This window comes from Rhipicephalus microplus, chromosome 6 (assembly GCF_043290135.1).
Source record: "Rhipicephalus microplus isolate Deutch F79 chromosome 6, USDA_Rmic, whole genome shotgun sequence".
NCBI lineage: Eukaryota > Metazoa > Arthropoda > Arachnida > Ixodida > Ixodidae > Rhipicephalus > Rhipicephalus microplus.
Window position 1 is genome coordinate 110,724,524 of NC_134705.1, and position 23,544 is coordinate 110,748,067.

The window sequence follows — 23,544 nt, forward strand, 5'->3', positions numbered from 1 at the left end:
ACCCAGCGGTGTCGTGTCTGGAAGAATTGTACGCGAATGTTACAAACGGTAACGTAGTGTCCCAGTCGCGGTGATCGGCGGAGACATACATGGAGAGCGTGTCGGTGAGAGTGCGATTGAGGCGCTCCGTTAGACCATTTGTTTGTGGATGGTAAGCAGTCGAGAGCTTGTGTTTAGTGGCGCAGGAGCGGAGGAGGTCATCAACCACTTTGGAAAGGAAGTAGCTGCCTCGGTCGGTAAGGAGTTGTCGAGGGGCGCCATGATGTAAGATGACGTCCACCAAAAGGAAATCGGCCACGTCAGTTGCACAGCTGGTTGGAAGGGCCCGTGTGATCGCGTATCGGGTAGCATAATCGGTTGCTACTGCAATCCACCGATTACCCGCAGCTGACGTAGGAAAAGGGCCAAGCAGGTCCACGCCAACACGGTAGAATGGGTCTTGTGGGATGTGCAGTGGCTGAAGACGTCCGGCCGGAGGGGCATTTGGTTTTTTCCGTCGTTGACAAGGGTCGCAGGCTGCAATATAACGGCAGACGTCGCGGTACATGCCAGGCCAGAAGAAGCGCCGGCGAACTCTGTCGTAGGTCCGTGACACGCCGAGGTGACCCGCTGTAGGTGCATCATGAAGCTGGGCGAGAACAGTGTGACGCAATTGAATGGGAACGACGAGTAGTCTTTCGGGGCCGTCAGGACGCATATTGCAACGGTACAATACACCATCATGTATTTCAAACATTCGAAGGGAAGGGTCGGGCCTCTCCGATGTGAGCCTTCGGATAATACCGTCCAAGAAAGTATCTCGTCGCTGCTCGATTCCAATGTCATGAAACGCGGATAGAGAGAAAACGTCGATAGGAAGGGTGGTTTTAGAGGAGTCGCCGTCTGGAGGGTCGACAGGATACCGGGACAAGCAGTCCGCATCTTGATGCAGGCGGCCGGTTTTATACAGGACTGAGTAATCAAATTCTTGAAGGCGCAGCGCCCAACGGCCAAGACGGCCTGAAGGGTCTTTAAGGGACGAAAGCCAGCACAAGGCGTGGTGATCTGTGATTACTGTGAATGGCCGGCCGTACAAATAGGGACGAAATTTACCGACTGCCCAAACAAGTGCCAAACATTCCCGTTCGGTTATTGAATATTTTCTTTCAGCAGGCGAAAGAAGGCGGCTGGCATAAGCAACAACACGGTCTCGTCCTTGTTGTTTCTGGGCGAGGACTGCACCGATGCCATAGCCACTTGCGTCTGTACGAACTTCTGTTGGAGATGAAATATCAAAGTGTGCGAGGATAGGCGGAGACGTAAGCAGACACACTAGATTTTGAAACGCATCTGCTTGCTCAGGGCCCCAAATGAAGCCAGCGTCTTTTTTGAGAAGTTGAGTGAGAGGGCGTGCTACGTCGGCGAAGTTTTTAACAAAGCGGCGGAAGTAAGAACAGAGGCCAACGAAACTGCGAACGTCTTTGGTACAGGTTGGTACAGGGAAATCTCTTACTGCGCGTATTTTATCTTGATCAGGGCGAACCCCCACGGAATCAACGAGGTGTCCGAGGACAGAAATTTCACGACGGCCGAAGTGGCACTTTGCCGAATTGAGTTGCAGGCCCGCCTTACGAAAGACAGATAAGATTTTCGATAGCCTTTCAAGGTGCGTCGCAAAAGAAGGCGAAAAAACGATAACGTCGTCCAGGTAGCACAGGCAGATGGACCACTTGAAGCCGTGCAACAGAGCGTCCATCATACGTTCGAATGTGGCGGGCGCATTACATAAACCGAATGGCATCACTTTAAACTCGTAAAGGCCGTCGGGAGTGATAAACGCCGTTTTCTCACGGTCCATGTCATCAACGGCAATCTGCCAGTACCCAGAGCGGAGGTCAATGGAGGAAAAATATTTTGCGCCGTGAAGGCAATCCAGGGCATCGTCTATGCGTGGTAAAGGGTAGACGTCCTTCTTCGTTATTTTGTTTAAATGGCGATAATCGACGCAAAATCTCCAGCTGTTGTCCTTCTTCTTTACAAGTACAACAGGGGACGCCCAGGGACTGCATGAAGGCTCGATGATATTCCGAGAAAGCATTTTGTCGACCTCCTGTTGGATGATGCGCCGCTCTGCATGGGAAACACGGTAGGGTCTCCGATGGATTGGACTCGTATCGCCTGTATCAATCCGGTGCTTAACAACGGACGTCTGGCCGAGTGGGCGGTCGCCAAGGTCGAAGATGTCCCAAAAAGATGCAAGCAGGGAACGCAGGTCGTTAGCTTGTTCTTTCGGCAAGTCGGGGGCAATCATCTTGGTTAACACACTTTGGTCTGATGGAGGAGTAGACGAAGTTTTTTCGGCACTCGGGATGCTGTCATAACTTAGAGTGCAAATATGGCACTCTGCCGCCGGCACGATCTCGGCTAGAGATATACCACGAGGGAGGACTTGTGTACATAGTGAAAAATTCACTAAGGGTAGGCAGGATGCATTGGCCGTAATAGTGATGACGGTGTGAGGAAACGCAACGTTGTGCGAAAGCAGGACGTCAACATTGGGGGACAAAATATAAACACCGTCTGGGACAGGTGGAACAGGGGAGACGCCTATGTAAGCTACTGTTCGTTGAGGGAGACGCAGGTGTTCTGTAGAACAAAGCCGACTTGGAGGGCAACTTGGAGGATCAACAACATTAGGTAGAGCGAGTTGCACTATACCGGCAGAGCAGTCTATCAAGGCCGAATGTTCAGACAAAAAGTCTTGGCCCAAAATTATGTCATTAGGGCAGTGTTCTAAAACATAAAACAGAACTGATGTGTGGTGTCCGGCGACGCTGACGCGAGCTGAGCACACACCAATTACGGCGACTTTTCCACCATCGGCCGTTCGGACCACAGGAGTTGGGCCAGGAGTAAGGACTTTCTTCAGCCGTGCTCTAAGGTCAGCGTTCATGATAGACACATCATTGGTGGAGGTGCTGGGTAAGGTCAGTAGAGGATTTTGGGATCGGGTCGGTATTGCAGCATCACCTCCAAGAGCTGCTCCCGTCAGTTTTCCGGAGGTGAACGCCGGAACGAGCTTGGGGACGGCGATCGGCGAGATGGGGGCGAGCGGGAGAAACGGCGTTGTGGCGAAGGGGAGCGGCTGGATCGGGGGCGCGAGGAATTCTCAGGCGTTAGCGGCTCTGTTTTCGGTGATGAGCGTGAATTCCAGACAGGTGGGCGATGGGGCGGAGGGTGAGGCCACGGAGCAGAGCTGGACCAAGCACGGCAGTGACGCGAAATGTGGCCTATACGACCGCAATTGAAGCATATCGGCCGGTCGTCTGGGGTGCGCCATACCGCCGGGTCGCGATAATGTGGGCTGGCAGAAAAACGTCGGTTGGGCGGGACAGTCACGGGTGGATTTGGTGTGGCGTAGTCTGGACGATGAATGGAGCAGACGTTTAAGCCGGCGTTGGCCAGTTCTTGCCTCACGACGGTCTGTATGAGAGAGACGGTGGCGTGATAGCTTTCGGAGTTGGGGGAAGCTGACACGAGTGGAGCTGCGGCTTCTATTTCCCGACGGACAATACGGACAACGTCACCGGGACTTTCCGTAGAAGGCAGGCGAGGGTCTTCGCATGTGGACGTTGCAGCCGTGTTTGGAAGCCGGGCAAACTGGTGGAGAACACGGCGGCTCTTCGCTTCTTCAAAGCGCCGGCATTCAGAAATAATGTCGTGGACCGTAGATGAATTCTTGAACACAAGAAGGTGAAAGGCGTCATCTGCTATGCCCTTAATAATATGGCCAACCTTATCGGCTTCGGACATCTGCGAGTCTACCTTGCGGCACAAAGCGAGCACGTCCTGAATGTACGTGAGGTATGATTCGGTGCACGTCTGAACTCGACGTGCGAGCTCGTTTTGGGCGGCGCGTTGACTTCCCACAGGCCTGCCAAATAGCTCCCGGAGCTTTTGCTTGCATAACTCCCAGCTAGTCAGTTCTTCCTCGTGCGTCTCGTACCAGACCTTTGCGGTACCTCTGAGATAAAAAATCACGTTGGCCAGCATGAGCGTTGGATCCCATCGCATACGTACACCCACTCGTTCGTATGACTTCAGCCAGGCTTCTACGTCAATGCCATCAGTGCCAGAAAAGGTACCTGGATCTCTCGGGGGCTCCAAGATGAGGGTTGACGGTCCAGTTGGAGAAAGCACGGACGTAGTTGGAGAAGGCACGGTAGACGGGGAAGGGTCGGCATTGTTGACTGCAGTCGCCATGGGGGAGACCACTAGGCGCCCGCTACGAAGCTCCGTTTTGCGTGAAGTGAGTACCCCGCACCTCCCACCAATGATGTTACGGGAGAATAACTTTACTTTATAAAACGAGGAATAAACTCGGTGGTGGACAAGATGGCGCCCAGTTGGCTCACAGATCTGACAACATCTCATCCTACCGTTACAATATATATATATATATATATATATATATATGTGTATGTGTGTGTGTGTGTGTATATATAACATCTTTCAAGGTGAGAGGGACGCCGCAGCAACGAAGTTTGGAAGTTCATGTTTGCAAATATATTTATCCTTGTTGACAACGCACCCGTTGTGCCGTATCCTATATATATATATATATATATATATATATATATATATATATATATATATATATATATATATATATATATATATATATATATATATATATATACATATATATATATATATATATATATATATATATATATATATATATATATATATATGTATATATATACATGTATCGACTTGGCGAGAGCCACCGCCACGCTCTTGGAGTGAACGGACACAGCAGACGTGGTCGGTACAAACCAATAACACGTACACATTTATTTAGCTAAGTTACAATGACGATATCATCCATTGAATTGATATATCAATCGTAATATACACACTAGGACATCCGTACACAATATTACCTTACGACCCAAACAACATAACACAAGAGCACACAAAATGCGGTGTCACCAACGCTTCACTCATCACGTGGGCCTACCGCAGGCGCCCCGCGGTGCCAACGCGAGAGACAACCGTCCGCGGCAACCACCACGCGCAGATGAGACTCGCTCAACTCTCACCCGCCACCAAGGCTTGCTTCCACCAGAAGTCACTGCCAGCGATACACCATGATGATGATAGTGATAAACGCGAACACAACACCACCTACTGCCCACTGGTTGTAACCCGAAATGTGGCTTTTGGGCGAGACATGTGCGCCACGCAGCACAAACAATTTTGCAGGAAATGTCAGCACTCCCACATCCTCCCAATCTTAATTCATACCATATTCTGAAAAACAAATTAGCTACACAAGCTCTTACAAAAAAATCCCAACAAATGTCTCTACAAAATGTTCGTGCACTACGACACCGCCACCGGTCGACCCTGCTGCACTGTCCGGCTCGACTTCACCTCAGTACAGGTCTCGACACAGCAACGTTGCCGTCGGCACGACTAACCATTACGAGCGCCGACACGTCTTCCAGTTGCGACCAGCACGAACGAGGGCGCCGGACTGTAGGCAGTTGCGTAGGTCCCAGGCATCTCCATCACTTGACCTCATGACCACATTCCTGGCCAGCGGCGCTGACGATCTGCAGAGAACAGCCAGCCGTGGATTACATAATTCTCGCTGCGTACATGCCAAAACACTCGAATGAAACAACGGAGCGGGGCCTAGGGAAGGGAGCTTCGGGCTTTTCGCCCACGTAGTATGGTAGTCAGTACTCCCAGCTTATACATCGGCAGCGGCCGAGATGCTCATCCAAATAAAACAAAAATCACTTTTCCTAACTTGTGCATCGCAAGATTAAAAAATGAGAGGGAAGCAGCGGGCGAAATTCAGCACCTCAACGCCACGATCCACCTAGTTGTGCTATGTGTGACAGGTCGCTGCGCAGAGCCTTAGACCTAATGAGTCACTTCGCAACAACCGGCATCGACCCAGCACCCATCCTAGGCGCAGAAGAGGCAGCCGCGAGAAGACATCCACTCTGTGAGGTAGCCCTATCGCTCGCCGCGTACAGCAGCTTACCGAGCGATAGGCGTCGACCACCTGAACGGTGTTACGACACCCAGGCGTCGAGCTGCGATACCATACAGCAACTACGCCCCCCTCCCTGAGCCCGAAAAAATAGAACAAGCTATTTACCGAAAATCGGACCACCTATGGGAAGCTTCCGTACTCACTCGCTTCGGGCCTGGCCTACAATCCACGTACTCTAAGCCTTGCTCACCCAAGGATGCAGACCGCAAAGCTCTAGTCCCAATTGAACAACGTTTTGGAAAACTAACTTTAACAAAAACAAACACTTCCGAGCAAACAAACATAAAAACCCGAGTGCCAACAAGTTCAATCACGTCACAAATACCGATGGCCACGCTCTCAGCAAAGCACACCGCTGACACTAGCAAAGAAATCTCCCTAGACCTACTCTACCCCGGCTCTAACAAAAGCCTGCACTGAACCGCGAAAACTGTCGTCAGACGCTGCAAGAGCCCCACGTTGGGCTCCTGTGTGGGCTCTTGACTTGGCGAGAGCCACTGCTACGCTCTTGGAGTGAACGGACACAGCAGACTAGGTCGGTACAAACCAAACAACACATGCACATTTATTTATCTAATTTACAATGACGGTATCGTCCGCCGAATCGATACATCAATCGTAATTAACACACTAAGACATCCATGCACACTATTACCTTACGGCCCAAACAAAATAACACAAGAGCACACGAAAGGCGGCGTCGCCAACGCTTCACTCATCACGTACGCCTACCGCAGGCGGCCCGTGGTGCCGTCCACGGCAGATCCACCGCGAGAGACAACCATCCGCGGTAACTGCAACGCTTAGAAGAGACTCGCTCAACTCTCGCCCGCCACCAAGGCTTGCTTCCGCCAGGGGTCACTGCCGGCGCTACCCCACGCTGATGATAGTGATCAATGCGAACACAACGCCACCTACCCCCCGGTGGTTGCAACCCAAAATGCGGCTTATGGGCGAGATACATGCGCCACGACGCAGCACAAACAACTTTACAGGGAATGTCAGCACCCCGACAAGATATATATATATATAAGGAAAACAAGTGTACACTTCAGGGCTCGTTTTTCGTGTTTTTACACAATACTAACGATATATATATATATATATATATATATATATATATATATATATATATATATATATATATATATATATATATATATATATATAGAAGAATAAGAATGGGGTGAAGCACATTTGGCAAGCACTCTCAAATTATGACAGGTAGATTGCACTATCCCTCAAGAGGAAGGTATATAACAGCTGTATCTGGCCGGTAATGAGCTACAGAGCAGAAACCTGAAGACTTACAAAGAGGGTTCAGCTTAAATCGAGGACGACGCAGCGAGCAATGGAAAGTAAAATGGTATGTGTAACCTTGAAAGACAAGAAGAGAGCAGAGTGGATTAGGGAAAAAACGAGGGTTAAGGATATCATAGCTGAAATTAAGAAGAAGAAATGGACATGGGCCGGGCATGTAGTGCGTAGACAGGCTAACCGCTGGTCGTTAAGGGTAACTGACTGTATTCTCAGAAAAGACAAGCGGTTAGGGGGAGACAGAAAGTTAGCTGGGCAGATAAGATCAAAACGTTGCGGGTATAACTTGGCAGCAGCAAGCACAGGACCGAGCTGAATGGCCGAACATGGGAGAGGCCTTTGTCCTGCAGTGGACGTAGTCATGCTGAATATGATGATGATGACGAATGCCTACTTGTCAACAACTAGGCGTTCCCGCGTAATTGTAAATAAAGAGCTCGCCAGTGCGACCAGCAGTTGTCCGCGAATTGAGGGGAATGTTCTAAGCATCCCACGCATCAATGTTCATCGCTCCTTGTGCCGACTCCCGTACACAAGATAAATAACACGACTGATTCCTCCTGCTAGGAATCGGTAGAACACTAAAGTGAAACGCGTCTTCACAAAGGTAGTTTAGCATTTATTGTGCATCGTTTCACCAAAGTACTATGGAATGAATGCTTCAGCAACCAATTTTCAAAGTCGCGCGAGGAACAGCAAGCAGCCAAAAATTGCAGCGCGCACCTCAAGCAGTAAGCGCGCACAAAATGAGAATACGCTGGACGAGCGTGGACTAACAACTGTAACAGTTGGACGCTTAAAGCACGCTGTTCAAACAGAAATAAAGACACAGCACGAAACGAATGCATAAGTATACACAGGACATGCGCGAACAGCTGCCACAATTCTGACTTATGGGTGTGTGAGCAGCGTGCTTCCTTCATAAATCTGCACTCCAGCAAGTGATGTGACCTGTGTGCTCTCCCGAATCACGAGTCTGATAAGCGCGCGTGCAGGAGAGACCGCGACTCGTTGAGGCAGCTATCAAGGAAACATGAGAGGCGATGACCCTGAGAACGCCCCCAACGCGAGCTCGTCGCGACATCTCCCTACTGATGACAAAAATGCGCTGAAGTTAGCGAGGAGGACCGCCAAGCGGTGTACAATGTATATAAATGGATTGCCGTTAGCAAGATTGTCAACGTGTCCTCGGAGGCTCAGAAATTGCCGTTATTGGGATTCAAAACAGGTTGTTGGTACTACGAAGTTTTTGAAAGCGAGTTTCAGTTTAGAGTGTAAATGTAATATTGAAAAAACAAAGTGAAACACTGCACTTGCTAATAACCTTTTCTATGAACTCGTTTATCGAGTGACACATTCACTTTTTTCTCGTCACGATGTATCATTTTATGTAGGTAGAATGTGAATATCTTCTTCAGCAAAAACATTTTTTCTTTAAACTGCACGTTTCTACGCTGCCAGTGAAAACGTGGCTGAATGAAAAATCGATATATGTAGCTTGCACAATGAGTTGTAGACTATGCAGCGAACCTGAGACGATAAAGTAGTGTTTCATTAATTGTCGTGACACATTTTATTTTGGGGACCTTGTAGAAAAAGCAATCGGAAAAGAACTATCAATCGCAGCTTTTGGTATAGGTTTTTTGCCTTTTAAAAAGAACCTGACAGATAATACTCTGTACAAGCTGTATATGTTGTTGGGACTGTATTCGCTATGGAAACGTCGCATGAGCGATAGACACGTCAAGCCACCATGGTCGACGAGATCCGTCTTCCGATGAGCAGCTGCTCAAGTGCACAGTGTTGTTCCGACTTTCGACTCTGTTCAGCAGTTGCTTCCACTCCTGTACGCTTGTGTGCGTTTGCCTGACTTTTGATGAAGTGTTTTGTGCTTAGCTCCGAAAAACTGGCGATAATTTCATGCAGTAAAGAAGAAAAGGTACGCTCCGTAGCATAGCGATTAGCGTCGCGTGTTTTGCAACGTGAGGCGGAATATACGATGCCCGTAAAAGAACTTTTTCTTCTTGTTTATTTTTTGTAATTGGTTCCTACATACTTTACAACGTCATATCCGTGACGTAAATACGTTAGTGCAGCTGTAGTGGGCCCGGACCTTCTTGTTGAACATTACTCGTTTAGGTTGACCAATGACAAAGCTGTGCTTCAAGATCAGTCGTACTCGTCGAAATTACATAACGCAAGAGACAGAAGTGCTTATGGCTTGAAGGGAGATTTCATCGGTGTGCTAAGCTTGACCCTCGCTGGAAGTCTTACTGCCCAGTACCCAACTCGAAGCAGGAGAATTTCGAAGGTTGAACTTAGCGCATTTTGGCTTCGGTACCTTAATCACCGTTTTTTAGCTTCTTCAGCTTCTTACCACAGCTTCATGTATTGTTCAGCTGTGGTAATTCAGTGCACGAAATTGCCATTGATGTGTGTCAAAAGAGAAGATGACAAGTGTCCGATGTTTTTCTTGTCTGCGCATTTAAACAGATTGCGAAGTTGGAGCTCCCCGACAACTATATGGTGATGCAAAAGCTTGACTGTCGCTGTTCACACCAACACATCTAGACTTTTAAACATAACAATATAGATACACATCGTGAATATCATATTTAGATCAATAGGCCGCCAGATGCAGAGAGTGTCGGCTGTGGTGGGGTTGGTGGAAAACATTCATCGATATATTTACACTGAGAAGTATGAATGAGGTGCCTCTGTAGCGCTCGCCCTCTACAAATACAAGGAAGGATCCCTAGTTCCGGCCCGGGCTTTAGCCACCAATGCCTGTTGGGCTTGGAAGTCAGAGCAACTGAGCAGGACAGCTCGTCAGTCAGCTTGGATGCGCGGCGACCGTACCCTTTATTATAAAACTTACGTGGGTATGGACGCCACGTGAATAAAATAAAAAGAAAGACACCGACTAGAAAACGTACTAACTGGCGTTGGCTTCTTTCGGCTGCCGGCATGTATTTCCTGATGTTCGACACAGAAGCACAATAAATGACAGTGATTTCACATGCGTCCATCTACGCAAAATGCCATCTACACTACACTACACATCGTCCCTCGACAGTCCAGCTCATTTACTACGCTATCCACTCCGATATGCTTTGCATGGCCATCATTACCCAACGTTTTACTTTTTTATCATCATTGGCTTGTTGGTTCAAGAATAGGCTCCCAACCATATGCCCCCATTTTTCTGACTGTTGTCATTATCAGTCATTCTTACCCAACCACAGCATTGAGCTTATCCATTACTGTTTCCACGATACTCACTACTTTTTTGCTTTTTTGAATAGCGTGCTAATGTTCTTCGCCATCGATTACACGTCCCCTAACCGGGAATTTTAACAGAGTTATCTGCGGCACATCAATAGGCACTGTGGAAGTGCTGTTGTACCAATGTATCATAACATCAATCCGGACTCACTCCCACGCGGGCAGCCACCACTTTCCAAGATATACCGAGAGATCAACCAATCAGTCTTCGTATTCCTCCAATCCCCAAGCATATGCACCCGGAACATCATGCGGATCGTAGGGCTGACCGAGCACTCCAAATTCAGAAACGTCCCTTAAATCTCTCCGATGTCCCGTAAACAGATGCTTCGCTACACCCACATCGATCAACAACGGTGGCTGTAGCCCTGGCCCCACCCGTGGCTGGAGCACGGCATTGAGTGTAACTCACTCCACCAATATAAATGTTGCCGAAGAGGTAGCCATTGCTTTGGCAATGACCGACCCAATAACCAAGGTGATTGTAAGTGATTTCCAACTCACCATCTCGAATTTTGATGCCGGCCATATCTCTACACAGGCATGCTCAGTCATAAAGCATCACATCCCACCTGTCTCACCTCGTCTTCTTATCTGGGCCCCAGCTCATAAATCTCTTAGTGGAAATGCGCAGGCACACACTCTCGCCCGAGATCTCAACTGCCGGGCGGAGTTTCTTACGCCTTACACTTCTTATTCTTCGCCCTCCGAGGCCGGCGAAAAACTAACTCCTTTGGTCATATGCACAGACATTGTACAGCACTACAGACTAGGCCGTCTCCACTATCCGCCAGCTCACAAAAACTTCCCTCGACGTGATGCCGTCTTGTGGCGCAAGCTCCAGACTGGTGTCTTTCCCAACCCCTGGCTTTATAGCAAGGTATACCCACACCTAGTGACACCAAGCTGTAAATACTGCTCACAATCGGCCACCCTCATGCATTTGGCATGGACGTGCCCACAGTACGCTGACGCTTCTCACACAAAAGTTACATGGGAGTCTCTTCTGCATATCACTGACTCGGCCCAGCAACGCCGGGTAATCTCACGCGCATTGGAGGCTGCGGTGTCCCAAGGGATCCCCGCTGACCTCTTCTAAACAGCGTAACCGTCCTCTCAGTCAGCCCCTCTTTTAAGAGTAATAAATTATTGATCATCATCATCATCATAAACATTGAACTACTTTCGTGAGAATACATTTGAGTTTCCCCGATACCGATTCCTAAGATGGAGTGAATAACCATAGTTGTTTGCTGTGTTGAAGTCTTTCATACAATTTACTATTCCTGTATAGAGAAATAAATTATATTGCGATTACACAAGTTGTATTCAGACCACACAATTATTTCCGGGGTGGTAAAGTAACGCTAAACAGGTTTGTAATTTTATACACACATTCAAAAGCGAGGTGTACCAACTCCCAGAGATGAACCGCCTAGTCTCACAGCTCCATATCTCGCCACATTTTCTACCTGTCGTTCAGGTGGTTCGTTTCAGGCGCAAGTCAGCAGACTTACTATGGAATGGACTCACCCAGACTCAGAGTGAGTCGTCATTCTGAGTTTGAGTGGGCCAGGGTGAAGAAAGTTCTCGTAATTTCGAGTCCCAATGAGTCCAGTGAAGGAACATTTGGTGACTCGGAGTCAGAGTGAGACGGACTGACGAACACTTTGATGAGTGTTATTTCGAGCAAGCTCGCGGGTGGTCGTAAATCAATTGTGAGCTGGAGGGTGCTCTAAAATTTTTGCTGACCTATGGTTTGAGACAAGAGCTACCTCAGCTAAGCGGGCGATTAAATATGACAAACGTTACAGGGGTGCAACGCATTCGGATGCTTGAAGTTTATTGACGCTTCAATTCTGAAGATTTTAGAACTTTTGGTGTTTTCTCAACACATATGCTGACACGGCGTTATAACATAAGTTTTTTATAGACTAAGAAGAATTCGAACTGATTTCAAGGTGACATTGTTCATATACGCTATATATTTTCTTTCTTTCAGGAATTTGCCATCCCATGACCCGTATATGTCAACCACTGTTGGGGTAGCATTTCAACTTGACGCTGATATGACGAGCTTGAGGGAGCGCCTTTGACGTGTGGTGCAGTTATCTTTTATCTCCCCCATCCCCCTCTCATGCGCAGGGTAGCAAACCGGCTGCCAATAGGCTGGTTAACCTCCATGCCATTCTTTTCTTCTTATTTTTCTTCCTTCCTTCCTTCCTTCCTTCCTTTCTTCCTTCTTTCCACACGGCGCAGTTAATTCACTGTCTCTCTCTCTATCTCTCTGGCTTTTTTTTCTGTTTCCTTCTCACTTTTTTCATTTTCAATTACCCTGGTAGCCAACCGGAAGTCTTTCTGGTTGATTTCTCTGCCTCTCTGTTGCTGCTGGCTTCCGTCCAGACGCTGATATGCATAGTAATGAAAGAGGGAAGACAAAAGAACAGCAAAAAATGAAAAAAATGTTAACCAGTCTAGAGCGAATGGTATGCTACCCTACACTGAGGACAACGATGAGGTAGTTTGAAAAATGGAGAAAGGGAGAAAGAAGAGAACGTGCACTAAAGTCGCACATCACTGTCATTATAACACAATTAGGCTATAACCACTAGTCCAAGTTCCTTGGTACGGTATCGAAAACAATAAAAGAGCCGGTTACATAGCCAACCTATGCAAAGTATATTTTATGTTGATGGTACACAATTTTTAAATGTGAAGCATTTCTTAGCGAAGTTCGCAGACTTTGGGCGTATCTGTTTATCTAGCCGCTTACTTTTGGGTTCTCTCGTGATCACCCCCTTAACATGGTCTGAACTAAAGTTAGAATCGAAGGGTTGGATGGTTTGATAATTATGACGCGCTGGTCAAGACAGGAATAGTGCGACAATCTTGTCACGTGCATCGTCAAACACTTCCCGCCAGACAGCACGTACCCGCAGGTGGGTATGTGCCTCTAACATGCGGATATATGCCACAGGTGATTGACACTTAGGATATACCCTGGAACGACGAGAACACACTTCAGCAATTTTAATGCGTGCGCGTTAAGTAATACCCAACATCAGTATCATCAACAAGACGAATGCAAAAAATAAATGTCAGGGACCCGATTGGAATCAAACCCAAGCATTCAGCGTGCCAATGAAGCATTTTACCATAGCGCTACGCCAGGTCTTGGAACTACTTTTCAAATAGACGCTAACTTTGATGATTTGATTGATATGTTGGGTTTAACGTCCCAAAACCACCATATGATTGTGACAGACGCCGTAGTGGAAGGCTCCGGAAATTTCGACTACCTGGGATTCTTTAACGTGCACCCAAATCTGAGCTCACAGGCCTACAATATACGTTAATCTTCATGAAACGTGAATAGTGGTTGCAGTGCTGCCTACCCGATTTTATAAGCATCACGTATGCACGGTTTTGCTACAGCCATCACGTCCGGTTAACATCAATTGTAGTTTTATGCCATGCGTTTAAGTTGATTTATGTGGCATTGTCCAGGGCCAGCATCCTCGCGAGCATCAGCGCTTCATTTCAGCTTCTGGTGTTGCTAATACGCATGTTTTAGTTGGCATCGTTGCGCAAATGCAAACAACTGCTTATACAAACATCTGCAATTCCTAAACATATGTCTGTGCGTGCAACATTTGTACATATACTTATCGTCATTTTATGACGTGTTGCTAAATAAAAAACTGCAACATGGTATGCTTCTCTTCACATGGTTCGCGTAACGTCGATTTTCTGGTACGAGGGATCTGCCGAATTTTTTCAGCCTGGGTCTCATGCGGCTTGAAATTCCAGGGCAACCTACAACTCCTCTTTGTCTTTTAGTCAATCTGTTAGCCATTCCGACATTGTCGTGGTTTAAAAAGCTGCATGGTTTAATCTGCAGTATATCCGGTTGTCTGGCTAAAAGAAGTAGGTTCAAAACTATGAGCTTGTTTATTGAAAGTCATTAATACGTCACATAAATCTGGTCTACGGATACTGTTTCTGCCTAATATAGGTGGTATACCCACCAGGAATGTGCGTGTAAATGCTGCCGCTGATCGCCACACGAGCGCTCTGTGCCGTGCATCCGTATTTTATGAAGATGACGACTTGGTAGGAACGTGAGTATGGACGTTGCATGTGACTACAGCTACGGCACCGCTAAGAGGTTTGGGAGTTTGTATCATCCCCTTACAGTTTTAGACGTGAAGCTACATAAGGTTGAAGGTGGTCCGTTGACGTGGGCGTTGTGCGCCGGATCCAATCACATGCAAGGTACCCAATATACGCTATGACAATGACGATGACACTGATGGCGATGAAGACCACAGTTGATGACTGGCTTGTGCTTGCGCAACATATGACATCTCGATATGCTAGACTATTCGTTTCGTATGACTGAAAACGACTGACAACCACCAGGGAAACGCGCCCGGACCTCTTATTCACCAATTTCAGGCTACAAAGCAGCGATATTGAAGGCAAAACGAAATTCACAACTTGACACAAAATACCAGTTATGAAGAAATCAATAAATATTTTATGTACCTGTACACCACTTGCCATTCACTGCGTGCATGAGTGGTCGATGGAACGGGTGATTTATGGAAACACCAAACAATCCCCCTGCTTCGCCTACTCATCATCACTCACTTCGTGGATATGCCGCTATATTTTGCATGTGTGTAATTGGTTGATTGATTTTATGGATATGTGAAGTCTAACGTCCCACAACCACCATATGATTATAAAAAACGCCGTAGTGAAGGGCTCTGGAAATTTTGACCACCTGGGGTTCTTTAACGTCCACCCAATTGTGATCACAAGGGCCTATCGCATTTTCGCTTCCGTTGAAAATGCAGCAGCTGCAGTCGGGATTCGATCCTGCAAGCTGTGAGTCAGCAGCCGAGTACCTTGGCCACTAGACTAACGAGGTGGGGCTTTGCATGTGTGTACATACATGCAAACGCACTCACCAAATTTACATAAAATGCGTTTCAGCTTCCATCCCATCCCCCAACAAGACACCCGGGTATGCCCCTGGAAATCGGCAATCTTTTAAAAAGGCGTCACACTGTAGCGGACGTACCTGGTTGCCACGAATAACCTTCAAATAAAAGTGTTACCTGGTCCGAAGATGTTTATGCACGTAATAACCCGTTTTGCAATGTCAAACAATACGTCTGTGCAAGCTACCACAATGCCCGCTAGTCTATATTTCTCCCCAACATTTTCCTGCAGCTCGCCACGTAATTTCACAATGTGGCCGAGTGCACGTAATGCGTAGCGGTGCTTGAGCAGGGGCACGAAATCGGCTAGTGGTATGAAGACAGCAATAAATCTGAATGATAGAACAGCCAGCCAACGATCAGATGTCTCTCCTTATCTCCTTTCAATATTCATTTCAAACTCAACATGTGGTATTCTCCGAAGTTTGCGGTCATTGCACGTACGTAAGAGCAGCTCCTCAAGTGGGCTGTCATATAGAGTGTCACTTTAGCGGCAACACAAGGGTCGTACACTTGCTAAGTGGCTTGCCAGGCAAAAATTATTCGGGGTGTGGCACCTGTCTCGAAAGGAAGTGAGCTCCTTTCGTGGAGGATGAAAATGCTCACTCCTCTATTCTGTCATCAGCGGTGCTAGGCTCTTTACCACATGCGCCATTCTGCTCACGAGGGAACTCTTGGCTGCCCTCGCTTTGTCACCAACAGCGAGGGCACCTTTGCTTGAAGTTGGAACAAAGAAGTGCTTTTTTCTCAAGGAAGACACGTAAGCCTATTCATCGCCAAAAAAAAGAGATACTCGTGCCCTGCGCTGTACCGCTATATGATTGTCGTGGTTAGGTTCGTCACATAGCAAGGCGTGTGACGCGAGGAAGATGGAGACAGTGAGGAAAACATACGGGAGTTATATTGGACGAACAAAAAGAACTATTGCACATACAGTACTATAAGTCGCATACGCATGCAGTTCACACACGAAATAAAAGAGTAAACAGTCTCACAGTCTGTGCCGTAGCCCGGTCCCTTGAAGTGGGACTCGTTGCGTGCTCGGAGGCTGTCGTCGCTTGGGTTCCAGGTCAGCATATCACTGTAAGGGGCATCACCAGGTCTAGGCATAGGTGCACTCTGTCAGCGACGTCGGCTCGGTGGACGTGGTTAGCAGCTCCGGTATTTCGATGGCGCTCGCCGTACCGAAGATGTCCGCAGGACCACTCACCCAGAACTCGTGCCTGGCCACGCCGACACGCCGTGCCCCGAAGACGCCAATGGCTCGAGGACAGGAACCGGGCCTTTCTAACCTCGCGCGTAGTTGCGGGTTCACCCTGGGCTCCCTTGCGTCGTCTTGCCGGCGTCCGAACAGCTTCGTTCTCCGTGAGCGTCTCCTCTTCTTTTTCAATGGGCGCGCTGCAATGCCCCTTCATTCTTCTCATCTTCCAGGTGATGTGACGCTGTCGTCTGCTATGCTCGCATTTTTCAAGCTACTACATCACATCACCCCCAACTTAAGAAAGTTCTTCCGGTAGAAGAACTTTAGGGCACTGGGGACACGTTGGTTTGCAGTCGGAAACACACACGTAAGCACCACTGCACACTATAGCAGTTCCGAGCCCCGCACACTCGGCACATTCGGTCACAGAAGTACACACCAGAAAAAAAATAGAAACAAGTCACAGAACTAAAGCGTCATGATACTTGTATCGCGCTCTAAGGTTCACCTTATAAGCTATTAATACCACTGAGCATCAATCCTTCATACAGACGTTGCTCACGGAGTTGGCAAACGGCTCATGTAATCTGCGTCTATGTTGTCTCTGCCTTTGATATACTCGAACAAAAAGTCCTATTCCATAAGAATGAGGCTCCACCGTAGGACGCGGCTGTTCACATGCTTAGCCGACTTGATGTACACAAGCGATTTGTGGTCACTTTGTAGAATGAACGTGCATCCGAATAAGAAGATATGAAGTTTCCTGACCACCCACGCAAGAGCCAGGGCCGCTCGCTCCACTGTAGAGTAAGCAGTTTCGCGTGGTTGCAGTCAACGGCTTGCGTGTGACACTGGGTGCAGTATTCCTTTCGTTGGAATGGAACACATGATAGCTCGTCACTTTCGGTATCATCCACCTGGCAAACAGCTGATGCTTCATGCGGTGGTGCAGGCAGCGGTTCCTCATACTTTTTCAATAGGTTGATATGGAATAGCGTTCTGCTGGTACCGAGATCTATTAAATAATCGACATCATTTCTCTTCTCAAGGACATTAAAGGGTTCCTTCCACGTCAGAACCAATTTGTTGGTATCCGATGGAAGCAGAAGCAGAACCTTGTCTCCAGGGGATAACTGACGTGGTCTGGTCTTTCGGTCACAATGCTTCTTCTGTATCATTTTCGCTTTCTGAAGCTCCTCTTTTGCTAATCGACAGGTGTCTTCAAGACGATTCTGCAGTTCGACTACGTACCGATAGGATGTTTTTACAACATCATCAAGATGATCGGTGGCCCATATTTCTTTCAACATCACCAGGGGACCTCTGACATAACGGTCGTACAGCAAGTCGAACGGGGAGAAGCCTAAGCTCTACTGGGGAACTTCGCGATAAGCGAAGAGTAAGGGCGCCAGGTACCGGTCCCATTTCTTCGAACACTCCTGACAGATTCTTCTTATCATTTTTTTCAGGGTGCCGTTTAACCTCTCTACAAGGCCATTAGCCATGGGATGATATGGGGTTGTTGGCAATTGTTTGAAGGAGAGAAGTCGGCTTAGCTCCTTCATTAGGCGTGACGAGAAGGACGTGCCTCTGTCACTGATTATCTCCCGTGAGACACCTACACGAGAAAACATCTCCAGAAGTGCCTCAGCGACTTTCTCCGTCTCCATGCTCGGCACTACTACAGCATGGGGATAACGCGTTGCCATGTCCACCATTGTCAGTACGTACTTGTTTCCTCCCTCTGACATCGGTGATAATGGACCCACAATATCAATGGCTACTCTCTTGAAAGGGGTGTCAATTATAGGAGTGTTGCCGAGAGGTACACGACCCACCAAGTGCTTGGGAATAGTTTTTTGACATATATCACACGATTTAACAAATCGTGTGTTGTCTGACTGAACCTCTGGCCAGTAGAACTCTTCGGGTACCCGGTCTGTAGTTCGTTTAATTCCCTGATGGCCCGAAAGGATGCCTTCGTGGGCCATTTTCATAACAAATTGTCGGAGGCACCTTGGTACCACAAGCTGATTCACCTACCTCTTAGAGTGAAGGGTGTACTCGCGATAGAGGATTCCGTCCTTCGTGAAGAACAATATTTTAGCAAACCTTGTCTTGACCTCTTTGTTAACGGCTTCGAAGCATTTCCGCAGGCTGCTGTCTTCCTCCTGTTTGGTTTTAAAGTCCTGTGGGCTGATGTCTAGGGGGTTAATAACTGGAGCCGGAAGTAGATGTGGATTTCCTGCCTGTCGGTTTCCTGCAGCAACTTTTGTCTTGACACGTGTTTTCCTTGCAGCCGATGTTGAAGTCTTTGCATACAAGGGTCTGTGTGCAGAACCGGATTTTTCTGCGCCAGAATACTCTTCTGCAGTGTTCTGGGTGTAAAGACGGCTCTTCCAATCGTTATCAGGAATATGAGCATCTCAAACGCCTTCCACATTTCCCAAGACAACATCATATAAAGGAGTACCCATACAAAGGGCTCGAAGTTTGCCAGTGAAGAAAGGTGAAAAAATTTCCACGTGTGCTTCAGGCAGTTTCATCAACCGTCCATCCAAGAGGTAAATCGAGGAAAGCTTTCCAGTCAGCTTGCTATCCGCCACAAGAGACCTTTTGACAATGATTGAATCGCATCCTGTATCTCGCAGTACTGTTGCGGGATATCCTTCGAGTACACCTTCGCCCGTGGGCATAAATTTTTCCTTCAGCTTGGCTGGGTGTGTTTCTGCGCACTCCGGACTATCAGGAACACAAAGCGAAGCCTGCGACTCTAAATTAACTATTTTGGCTCCATTTCTTTGTTGAAAAGAGCATGAGGCGTTCTCAACGCTGTTGGCCCTTTTGGAGCAGTCACCTGTTTTATGCCCAGTGCGGCGGCATTTCCCACAAAAGGGTGGCTTTGTACCTGGACCCTTTGTGTTGGTCCAGCAATCAGCAGCTATGTGACCATTTTTGTTGCAAAGGAAACACTGTGGTCTCTCTTTGTCATCTTGCCGCTCAGACGTTCGAGTTTGACCTGGAGGCTTGCTCAGGATATCACCGTTACATTTGCCAAGAATAATCAACCCCTGGGCCTCCAAGTAGTAGACTGTAGCCTCCGCAAGTTTTTCAAGGCTTTCACAGTTTCTTTCTTTAAGAAACACAGCGAGTTTCTCATGGCATTGTGCGAGAAACTGCTCCGACACTATTTTGTCTCGCAGAGCATCGTAGGTCCGGTCTGTCTTGGCCATTTTTTGCCAATGGTCAAAATAACCTAATAGACGCCCGGCGAACTGCGTGCCCGTTTCAGAATTATCTGGTTTGGCTGATCAAAATTTGGCCGATAGCCTTCTTCTGCGAACCTAAAGCGTTGTAGTAGCCTTTTCGTCAACGTTACGTAGTCCGTGGCATGTTCTGGTGCCATCCTACCAACTACACTCAAGGCCTCTCCGGTCAACCAAAGGCTTAGTGATAGGGCCCATTTGTCTTGCGGCCAGTCTTGACTAGTAGCGACGCGCTCAAATCGCTGTATATATGCGTCCAGCTCATCGCGTTCCTCGTTAAAGGCTGGGATGAGTTTATGTGGACTTTGGTAGCTCTGCGTAGTGCCTACGGGCACACCCTCGGTAAGCTGCCCAGTAGTTGTGCTACCTGCTGTCGCACCTAACTGATGCAACTTTAACTTGAGCTCAAGAACTTCCTTCTCTGCTTGTAATCTAGCGACTGCCTCTGCCTCGGCTTCTTTCGCGGCATTTCTTTCAGCCAGACGAGCGTCACGTGCCTCTTTTTCGCGTGCGCGTTCCTGGTCCATCTATTCTTTTAGTGCTGAGCCACTTAACCCCGATTCCTTTCCAATCGTCGTCAGCTTATCTGCTTCCATCATCGACCGTCACACACACATATGCTATGTGATGCTCTTCTTAGATGTAACAAGAGTGGTCCTGTCTCGCGGACGCCAGATATGTCGTGGTTAGGTTCGTCACATAGCAAGGCGCGTGACGCGAGGAAGATGGAGACAGTGAGGAAAACAAACGGGAGTTATATTGGACAAACAAAAACAACTATTGCACATACAGTACTATAAGTCGTACACGCACGCAGTTCACACACGAAAGAAAAGAGTATACAGTCTCACAGTCTGTGCCGTAGCCCGGTGCCTTGAAGTGGGACCCGTTGCGTGCTCGGAGGCTGTCGTCGCTTGGGTTCCCCTACTGAAACGTTCCGTATGCGATGTCCAATATCTACGTATGTTTCCGTAAGAATTTTACGGAACTATATGGAAAATATATAGGAAACATATGTATTCTTTATGAAAACATATGGAATTATTTGACTCGCGATACGGAACGTTTCAGTAGGGTTCCAGGTCAGCATACCACTGTAAGGGGCATCGCCAGGTCTAGGCGTAGCCGCACACTGTCAGCGACGTCGGCTCGGTGGACGTGGTCAGCAGCTCCGGTCTTTCGAGGGCGCTCGCCGTACCGAAGATGTCCACAGGACCACTCACCCAGAACTCGTGCCTGGCCACGCCGACACGCCGTGCCCCGAGGACGTCAATGGCTCGAGGACAGGAACCCGGCCTTTCGAACCTCGCGCGTAGTTGCGGGTTCGCCCTAGGCTCCCTTGCGTCGTCTTGCCGGCGTCCGAACAGCTTCGTTCTCCGCGAGCGTCTCCTCTTCTTTTTCAATGGGCGCGCTGCAATGCCCCTTCATTCTTCTCATCTTCCACGTGATGTGGCGCTGTCGTCTGCTATGGTCACATTTTTCAAGCTACTACATCACAATGATCAATACATAATTAATAATTATAGGGGTTCAACGTCCCGAAAGCACCAATTGATTATGAGAGGCGCTGTAGTGGAGGCCTCTAGAAATTTTGACCACCCAGGTTTCTTCAACGTGCACCTACATCTAACCACCCGGACCTCAACCACTTTTACCTCTATCGAAAATGCGGACGCCGCAGCCTGGATTCCATCCCGTGACCTGCGGGTCAGCAGCCGTATGCCTTAGCCACTAGACCACCATGGCGGGTATAATCAACCCATCGTAAAAGTGCACCTTTAGTAGGTTTTACTTAGATACAAATACATTTTGCTATACAGCAATAGAAAGACTCAGAAGTGTCTTAAAGGCACTATCAGGTACCCTTATGTCGCGATACTTCCCGGGGCTGTAATGGAGTTAGTAGCTACCTCCTAATACAACAGCTCATCATTCTACATCAGCAGGGCACAGTATCACGGCTAAGAAAAGCAAAACAACACATAGTAAATGCTGCAATTTTATGTCGTTCGTGATATTTTTTCTCTAAGCTGTTTCATTCGCATGGTCTCACGATCAATCGGTAACTAGCTCGTTTGCTTATTCTACTAGCTCATTTGCGCCATAGGTTTAAATCTGGTAGTCCTAATAACCTTTTAACACTAATGTTGGTGAACTGTGACAACCAACCAGAAAATCATGTTTTCTTTCACAATTCACTCGTCCCAACCAAATACATAAAGGTATATATATACTCTCATGTATCTTCTCTTCTCCGCCTGTTTTTTTTAACGTCTACATTCCTTCCTGAGCTTGTTCCTAAACTTCTGTTTGTCATCTCACACACGTACTTTAAAGCGGGAGCACTCAGTAGGAGTTGCTGTAACAATCACTCACCAGTTAGCATGCCAGCCAAACTCAATTAGTGGCTTCGATGGGCGTAGGAAGGGCACTGGTGGCCAAGAATTCAATATGGTAATAGTAACTGGGCTGGCAGCATTTTCAAACCACCGTTGTCTTTACTTGAGTCATTGTTTTACGTTAGAGTGTACAGTACAGCAAAACGTTTTACTGCCAGCATAGTGAACTTCAGTGCATTTAAGTGCACTGCACCCAAGCGCACTTAAGATATCCTGTGTGGCCAGTGTATTAGGCTCAACTTCGTTACACCAAGCAGGGATGCTTTAACAAACATTGCTCATTTCACAAATGCACCGATGCGTGGATGCATGTATAAGAGAAAAATAAACGAAGGCGTCTCTTGGATTATCAGGTCCAAAGATAAATCGGTCAATATACACTCAAAGCGTCACGTTCTCTTTTCTTTTCAAGGTAAGCGCACGTCAAGTCCGTCACGGTGCATCAGTGGCTCATAAAGGCTCTCGGCAGTGGACCCGTAATAGCGGATTCGATACCGACCGTGGTGGTCGCGTTTCAATAGAGACAACAATGGTAGATGCCCGCGTGCTGTGTCATGCCAGTGCAAGTTAAGGTACTACAGATGGTCAAAATTTGTGGAGTCCTGCGCTACGGCGTCCTCCTAATCAAATCGTGGTGCTGGGATGTTAAGCCACGTATATCATAAGTGTGCGTCACGTTCACAACTACTGAATATTTAGTGCTAAATGCGAGAGCATACGCAGATATTGGCCCCCTGCTTTGCATACCAACAAATTCTAGCGAATATAGCATCGGCGAGTTCATTTCAACTGTTAATTTTTTTATCCGAGTGTCAGGACAGGAACATTAAAAAAGACCACCAATCTGCAACGTTACTTTTATAAAGAAACTACAGAACTCACGAGGTGCCCAGAAACAAGCGGCGTTAGCTGAGACCTCAGCATAGCATGAGTATACCAACTCTTCTGCGTGACAGATTGGAAGTGAGAGTAGTTGTAATTATATTACAATACCTATGCTCTTGAAGAGCAGCGA

The 23,544-nt window shown here is 47.7% G+C and overlaps 1 protein-coding gene and 1 long non-coding RNA gene across 3 annotated transcripts in view; one reads left to right on the plus strand and one right to left on the minus strand.

The window, feature by feature from the left end:
* The window catches only part of LOC142765423 (uncharacterized), a 33,506-nt gene extending 20,181 nt beyond the window's left edge, over positions 1-13,325 (plus strand). For both annotated transcript variants that reach the window (XM_075866413.1, XM_075866414.1), the window contains exon 4: positions 12,657-13,325. In XM_075866413.1, the coding sequence (XP_075722528.1) occupies positions 12,657-12,703 (47 nt within the window). In that variant the 3' untranslated portion in view covers positions 12,704-13,325. The remainder of the gene's footprint in view (positions 1-12,656) is intronic.
* LOC142765424 (uncharacterized) lies at positions 4,808-23,493 on the minus strand. Its single transcript, XR_012884242.1, has 2 exons — positions 23,412-23,493; positions 4,808-5,600 (listed from the first exon to the last, which is right to left on the minus strand). It is a non-coding gene; the product is annotated as an uncharacterized LOC142765424 (long non-coding RNA).
* Positions 23,494-23,544: the final 51 nt, after the last annotated feature.